The 7,931-nt window shown below is 32.4% G+C and overlaps 2 protein-coding genes across 2 annotated transcripts; both read left to right on the top strand.

Annotated features, from left to right (window-relative positions):
- Positions 1 to 632: 632 nt before the first annotated feature.
- On the top strand, positions 633 to 1,436 carry LOC111388875 (protein trichome birefringence-like 19). The gene has a single exon (XM_023013691.1). It carries the CDS (start codon positions 663 to 665, stop codon positions 1,434 to 1,436), a length of 774 nt encoding a protein of 257 aa, XP_022869459.1. The 5' UTR covers positions 633 to 662.
- Positions 1,437 to 4,061: 2,625 nt separating this feature from the next.
- LOC111388876 (protein trichome birefringence-like 19) lies at positions 4,062 to 7,606 on the top strand. The gene is made up of 2 exons (XM_023013692.1): positions 4,062 to 4,651; positions 6,677 to 7,606. The coding sequence occupies exons 1-2, from the start codon at positions 4,157 to 4,159 to the stop codon at positions 7,475 to 7,477; spliced, it is 1,296 nt and encodes a 431-aa protein (XP_022869460.1). The 5' UTR covers positions 4,062 to 4,156; the 3' UTR covers positions 7,478 to 7,606.
- Positions 7,607 to 7,931: the final 325 nt, after the last annotated feature.

Below are 7,931 nucleotides of genomic sequence, written 5' to 3'. Positions count from 1 at the left end.
TATAATATCAATGTTTAAAAATTTGAAAAGTGGACATAATATAGGATTAAAATATGAGAGTATATTTGTATATTTCTCTAAATAAATAATCGGATATCGTGGTTTGCCAGTCTTGCAGATTTGAATTTATTTGAGGTTATTGATTATAGTGGAAAAAATATGCATAATTAAATCTAATATTATTTGAGGTTTGGATCGGTCCAAATGAATTGGGAAGAGATAAGGTTAATGTGAAGTTAATTTAAATTATTATCATACCTAGCTGTCTTAAGTCAGAAATGAGATGTCTTTGTCATTAGATAGACAAACATTATAATTTATTTATAGTATTACATGTACGAATCAAATCCCCGATATAGAAATGTATATATGTAGATTCAAATCTTTTTATGTTGAAATTTATTTAGCCCTTATTTGAGCCACGCTATTTTGGAAAAAAAAAATGCATTTTTAAATAGTGTATTGGTGAGAAATGTGTGGTTAAAAAATAAAGAAAAAAATTGAATTTATGTATAACATTATTTTATTGAAGAATGTGTGGTTAAAATGATATCAAATAACTGTTTAAAAATATATTTTTTTTCAAATAATGTGGATCAAACAGGGCCTATAATGTTCTTGAAGATTGAAATTTCGGGTCGATTTTCCAGGTTGCATATCCCATGGAACTTTCGAGCCCGACGGATGCAAATACTCATCACAAATATAGAGAGTACAATTTCAATATTTCCATTTTCTGGTCGCCCTATTTAGTAAAGACAGAAAAAACTGATCCAAACGATATAACGCGCCCTTTCAACTTATATCTCGATGAATATGATCGAAACTGGATTTCCCACATTGAAGGTTTCGATTACGTGATCATCTCCGCGGGGCAATGGTTCTTCCGTCCCACCTATTTCCACCTCAATCACAGCCTTGCTGGCTGCCTCTACTGCCCCGAGGCCAATGTCACCCACCTGACATCATCTTTCAGCTACCGACAATCATTTCGAACTGCATTTCATGCTATAAACGAAGCGAAAAATTTCAAAGGTATAACTTATCTTAGGACATTTGCACCCTCGCACTTTGAAGGTGGGGAGTGGGATAAAGGCGGAGATTGTACAAGGACGAGGCCTTTCAAGAGAAATGAAACTTTGTTGGATGATTTAAGTTCCCGAATGTATTCAATTCAACTTGAAGAGCTAAAGACAGCACAAGAAGAAGCATGGAGAAAAAATGGGTTGAAATTTAGGTTGTTCGATGCAAAGAAGCCTATGTTGTTGAGATCAGATGGGCACCCTAGCAAATATGGGCATTGGCCTGTACAGAATGTGACATTGGCTAATGATTGCGTGCATTGGTGTTTGGCTGGACCCATCGACTCTTGGAATGATTTCTTGCAAGAATTGTTGAAAAGGGAAACACAAAATGATAAGAGATTGTTTAAATGAAAAGAGAAATACATTGTTTATGATTTGTGTAACGTTTTGCACTGTTTTACTTTTTCCTTCTTTTTGGGTAAATTGTGATATTTTTTTGTACTTTGTATACACTAGAAAAGAGTAATTTGTAAAAGAGTAAAACACTGGAGAACATTCAATTATATATTTTGGGGATTCCTCTCTCATGGGCTACATCTACATATGGCCGATTTCTGGAAATCAGATTTGACTTTTATTTTTTGTTAACAAAATTCTAACTATGGAAGTTTAACGTTTGATTTTGACAAATAACCAAACGTTGTATAATTTTCAAAAACCAGGTTACAATCAAACAAAGAGTATAAATTATAATGATATTCTATTATTTGAGATCGGGACTATGACCGACATTCATAGATTTTTTAAATAACAAATATATGTAGTTAATTACATAACCCTATAATATTAAGAGTGGTCATGCTCACCACGTATTGTCATAAATACACCATATTTTAATTACATTAAAAATCATTAACTTTGATTCGTTATCACACTTATATCCCTAACTTTTTTCTTGAGCACATACTTTTTTTAATATTTCATTGATCAGAAAATATTATCCTTAATCATGATTTCCGTTCAAAAAATTATTAACACGCTTTAAAATGATGGTCAAATATTTAATCGTATTTTTGCATCATTATTTATTTTGCTTATTTAATCTAATGGTCAAATGGGCCTTTTACTTTATCTTAAACAAAATATTGGAGAAAACCATAATCATGAACAATTTATGTTATTTGAGAATAGAAATACGATAAAAAAAAAAAAAAAGTTAAATGTGATAAAGTGTAAATGTTATAAATCTTTCAAGCAATTAAAATGTTGTCTAATTATGAAAAATTCTTGTGTATTCATCTTTAGCCTAATATTAATGATTCTCTAAGATTGTGCAAAGATGTCAAGTCTCTCACATTTATTTTCACATCCAGGACACCGATCATGACCGGTAGAAAATATCTCATTTTCAATTACAATTGAAATATCTGGCCAAAATAACTTGACATATTCTATGATAAACGATCATTTTTTTTTTAATTTTTTTTTTGGGTGCATCCCTATGGACCACATTTATTACAAAAAGTATATTTGAGAGAGAGAGAGAGAGAGAGAGAGAGAGAGAGAGGTCTAAGCTCCATGGCTGTCACAGCCAATTCTTGGCATCAAACTGAATTTTCAATCCATTGGAAGACTAAATTCTTCTTACTTTAGTGGTCTAATTGCATATCGAGGCAGTTGGGCAAATCTTGCCAACTCTAAATAATCAAATTCAAGTTTCTATGCAATTGGATTTTGGATCTCTCGAACTCATGATGTGATGCAAAGACATTATGTTAATTTGCTTCTTTATGTTTAATTTGGGTAATTATCCTTAGTTCTGATTTTCCTTTTTTAATTAAAACCTACCACGTTATGGAAATTATGATTACAAAGTAATTAAAACAAACTCTAAGATTAATTAATTAATGAATGAAGTAGTTGCGAACTAGGCCTTTAGCCCCTGTTCGATCCCCATTACCTGAAAATGAAAATGGGGGAAATAGTATTTTTTAGAAAAATGACTGGTTGAAAAAAAAGGAAAAATTTTAGATTTACGTGTAATATTATTTTATGGAAGATTGTGTGGTTGAAAATAGGATAGAGAAAAATGGAATGTAATGTAATTTAATTTAATGGGGATCAAATAGGGGCTTAATTTCAAGTAGCTAGTTAGATACTAATTATATCAAAACTAAGTGAAAGTTTGAAGATTTTAAAACGTCTTATGTCCAATTTTTTAGGAAATTAATCTCTTTTCAGCGTGCACTCATGATTTTCATGTCCAATTATGATCACATGATCCATTTGACTTTAATTGTATTAACAGAGGCAGACAGCTTGAAAGTTACTTCACTCAAGAATCAAATGGTAAATAAATTAAGAAAATATTTTTTTTTATATTTTTTTAATGACCATGGGTGTCCGAACCAATTTGCGCACACCTCGTCTAATCCCACGGGGCCCTGAAGTTTATAATCGGATACTCACATAAGTGATCTTGAGGGGACTCGAACTAGTAACCATTGGGGAGCAAATCCAAGGTCTGACCGTTAAGAAAATATTAATTTAATTATCATTCTTTTGTTAAATGTTAAGGTAAAATCTAACGACACTTGAACGTGAAAATTGTCGAAAATGATTTCCATAAAATTTAATATGATTTTGAGCATGCAATTTTTAACATGTCTAATCGGACGAGGACTCAATTTCAATATTGATATTTCTAGACAAGATAAATGAAATTCACATTTTACGATAGAACTCTTAACATCTAAGCCATTATTTAACGAATTTATAAAGTAAAGGATCTTATTAATTTATAATTTATATTAAAGAGTATACTTCCACTTCATCCCTTGGGTGACGTCAGATATACTTCCACTTAATTAATCAATAAACAATTTTAATTAGACCATTTTTAATTCATATTATACTTTAGTAAGTATTCGATCTATAACATATTGTTATATACAGTCTAATAATGTAGGGTCATGCAGGAAAATGACTAAAAAATGTTAATTTTTTCCAATAAATTTCACCAAAATCCATCGATTAATATATCATCAACTTGTTTGGCACTCTCAGCCAGATCCCTTTTTCATGCCTGCACCCTACTTTCATCCTTCCTCGTCCAGTCTTTCTTTACCTTCATGAGTCTCAAATCCATGGAGTTTCCCTTACGAAATAGTAGGCAAAGTATCATAAACACAAAGAATATTTCCATACTAATAGCCGTAACATTAATTCTCTTCACTATTGTTCGTCTAAATTATCCATTCTTAAAGTACTCTTCCAAGAACCCCACAGAAATTTCTCCTCCATACCATGCAGAGGATGAATCCATAAATATTAAGGATCAAGATTACGAAAAGTGTGACATTTCTACTGGCGAATGGGTTCCGAATCCCGAGGCGCCGTACTACACAAACAAGACTTGTTGGGCAATCCATGAGCACCAGAACTGCATGAAATACGGAAGGCAGGATAGAGATTTCATGAGATGGAAGTGGAAACCAGATGGATGTGATTTGCCAGTTTTCAATCCTTATCAGTTTCTGGATATTGTTAGGGGCAAATCCTTGGCCTTTATTGGAGACTCTGTGGGGAGGAACCAAATGCAGTCCTTGATATGCCTCTTATCCAGGGTAATTATATTATTATTATTATTATTATTATTATTATTATTATTATTATTATTATTGTTTTTTCAGTTTCACAAGTAATTAAATACCGTAATATATACCATATAGCATATCGTGCTATGTTCAAGACCATTTAGGAATTTAAAACTTTTTTTTGTCTTTTTCTTTTTGGGAGTGGGGCACCATAGATTGAAATCATTGGCTAAAGTAGATAACTGGTTGCTTAGAAATTACTCTTATCGGCTTGATACTTGGAGTGAAAATGCTAATATTCTTGATTCTCTTTTCTCTCCTTTTGTTTTATCTTTTATTTTTCTGCTTTAATTTCATTAATTAGATATTTGAATCAATTGTTAAGTCAATTTCCATAGATTAGATCAAGTATACATGTTAGTTTACCTAAGAATTGATGGTAGAATTTAAAATTAAAAAATAAAAAATTTTCCCAGGCTTACGTGAATTTTGACATGTATACATTGAGAAAAATTGTCCTTAAAAAAGTAATAGTTTCTTGTAATGAGTGTGTTATATAAATAGTATGTGAAAAAATTACCGTCACGCTTGAGCATACAAGGCTAGAACACAAAGCAAAAAGCCTAGAATACACTTTCATTTTAATTAAAAAATATTAGCAAGTTGGATTCAATAATATACCAAAATTTAATAGCGAATGCATAATTTCTGGATTAGTTACATTTTCGTTTTCTATACGTCAACTGTTAGTTGGCTTGATGGTGACTTAATGTAGCAAATTAATTTATTAATTTACATAAAGCTGTACACTAATATTAAATATATTTTTTCTTGAAAACGAAAGCTAAACTAAGACAACCATGTAAATGGTGGAACAGTACCGAAGGTGGGATTAGTGTTGTTTTCTTTTTCTTTTTTTTTTAAATTCATTACATACATAAACATGTAACGTGCACACATGAAAAGCTATTGGCATCTTAAAAAAATAGTCATTTGAAAAAAAAATTAATTTTAAATACAGATACTGAAAAAATAAAAAACATTCTGACATATTGAATGGATCTGAGTAATTATTTTTCCCAGAATAGGATATATATATGTGTGTGTGTTTAAAATAATAGGTTGAACCCCAATTTTGAGGGCTCGTCCTGTTCCTAGAGTTTTGTAAGGGTGGTAAATCGTGAGATGTGCCCCAACAGGTCAGGGAATAGGAGCTGCCTGAACACTGCGTCTATAAGGAGTTCAATTCCATGCCTCAGGAATCAAACCCCCACACTGCGACTGCCAACAAGGCGTAAGATAACTTCGCTCCTGTCCTTTGCACCACTGAACTATACCCCTAGGTCAAAAAAGGAGCTATCAAAAGATGTTTAAAATAATAATTACTAGGAGAAGGTGACAAAGTAGAAGGAATCTAAAGGTGAGAACGTGAGTTCTTGGACAATATCTAGATCTAGGAATTTTAAATGGACTATTGTCGTTTTATAGATTTGGTGACTAACCCTATACCCAACACTCGACCATTCTTCCTTCTATCTTTTCTAGGATTAGGTATCATTCATTTCATTCTCTTCATTCAAATCAAACGCTATGCCTATGTTTATGTATGTCCTACCTAAATGGTATAATTCTTACACCTTTTATACGAAACGTCAATGTTCTGTCAGAGAAGCTAAACAATGCATGTGCTGCATTTGCTGGAGTATGTTCAGAAAAAAAGATATATCATGGGGACCGTTTAGTTTTTGAGATATTTTTCTAAATTATATATGTGGAATTATATGCTTGTTGTCTAGCTAATTTGTTGTCTATGCATTCCATAATGCCCTAACGTATAGGACGGACAGAAGAGAAAGGAATAAATATCTAAGCGATTTGTCATATTTCTTGTGTCTACTACTTTAGTAATCGAACATATTTAACCTGACAAATAATTTTTTGATTTTTATTCTTGTGCCTCAAAGTATTCGTAATAGTTATGTATTCTTAACTCATTTACTATGTTTAAGAATTTTACATAATGTTTTCTATTCTTCGTTTTATTATTAATTTAAGGTCGAATATCCAATCGATGTGTCATATACTCCAGACGAGCATTTCAAACGTTGGAACTACGTGAGTTACAACTTCACCCTTGCCCACTATTGGACACCCTTTTTGGTGAAAGCGAAAGAGGAAGACCCTAATGGTCCAACCCATACGGGCTTATTCAATATCTACCTAGACGAGTTTGACGAGTCCTGGACTAACCATATAGACGAATTTGACTATATTGTCCTCAATGCGGGTCATTGGTTTTACCGGCCAGCCATGTACTACGAGAAGGGAAGAATTGTGGGCTGTCGCTTCTGCCAAGTTTCAAATATCACGGACTTTCCAATGACTTTCGGCTTCCGGAGGGCATTCAAAACAGCTTTCAAAGCTATAAACAGTTTAGAAAAGTTAAAAGGGATAACATTTTTAAGGACCTTTGCACCATCCCACTTCGAAAATGGGTTGTGGAATCAAGGTGGGAATTGTGTGAGACAGAGGCCATTTAGAAGCAATGAGAGTGTTATGGAAGGGGAAAATTTGGATCTTTATATGACTCAAATGGAAGAATATAGGGTTGCAGAAAGAGAAGGGAAGAAAAAGGGATTCAGATTCAGATTAATTGATACGACACAGGCTATGTTGTTGAGGCCAGATGGGCACCCTAGTAGATATGGGCATTGGCCAAATGAGAATGTGACTTTGTATAATGATTGTGTGCATTGGTGTTTGCCTGGACCAATTGATTCTTGGAGTGATTTCTTGCTTCATTTGTTGAAGATGGAAGGCCGGAGATCCCACAAAGAGAGATATCCTCTAGCTTGACCAAAAAGAGATGGAAGATTTTTCTCTTTTTTTTTTTTCCCGATATTTTAAGTATATTCTTTCGATGAATATTGGTTGTGTGTATGTTTTAAAGTTAGTTTTTAATGTTCAGTTAAATTCAAACTCAAACTTTAACTTAAATTACATATTCATAACTATTAATCCTTATATCCACACCTTTTACGATTCCCACCATCATTCCTCTTAAAAATTCCTAAAAATAATCTTTTTTGATGCTATATTTGCAATGTATTTATTTAAATATAAAATGGGAAAAATAGACCTTTTTTAAGATTTTTAAAGGTAGTGCAACCGATACCCCCTTTTTTTTTCTTTTTTTTTTTCAGGTTCAAAGGTTACCTTAATATAATCGACCTTGCACGTCCAAATAAATTTTTTTAATCAATCCCTACAACCTATTCGTCTTTATAATATGCTTCTATCTTCGTTCTCC

This window comes from Olea europaea, unplaced genomic scaffold (assembly GCF_002742605.1).
Source record: "Olea europaea var. sylvestris unplaced genomic scaffold, O_europaea_v1 scaffold5327, whole genome shotgun sequence".
In the NCBI taxonomy this organism is placed as follows: domain Eukaryota; kingdom Viridiplantae; phylum Streptophyta; class Magnoliopsida; order Lamiales; family Oleaceae; genus Olea; species Olea europaea.
Note: the sequence above shows the minus strand (reverse complement) of the source record. Positions and strands in the feature narration are given on the sequence as shown.

Bases quoted from the DNA above. Each gene is read 5' to 3' on its own strand.
- LOC111388875 (XM_023013691.1), top strand. From the start codon at position 663: ATGGAACTTTCGAGCCCGACGGATGCAAATACTCATCACAAATATAGA.
- LOC111388876 (XM_023013692.1), top strand. From the start codon at position 4,157: ATGAGTCTCAAATCCATGGAGTTTCCCTTACGAAATAGTAGGCAAAGT. The intron at 4,652-6,676 runs GTAATTATATTA...TATTAATTTAAG, and splicing joins TGATATGCCTCTTATCCAGG to GTCGAATATCCAATCGATGT.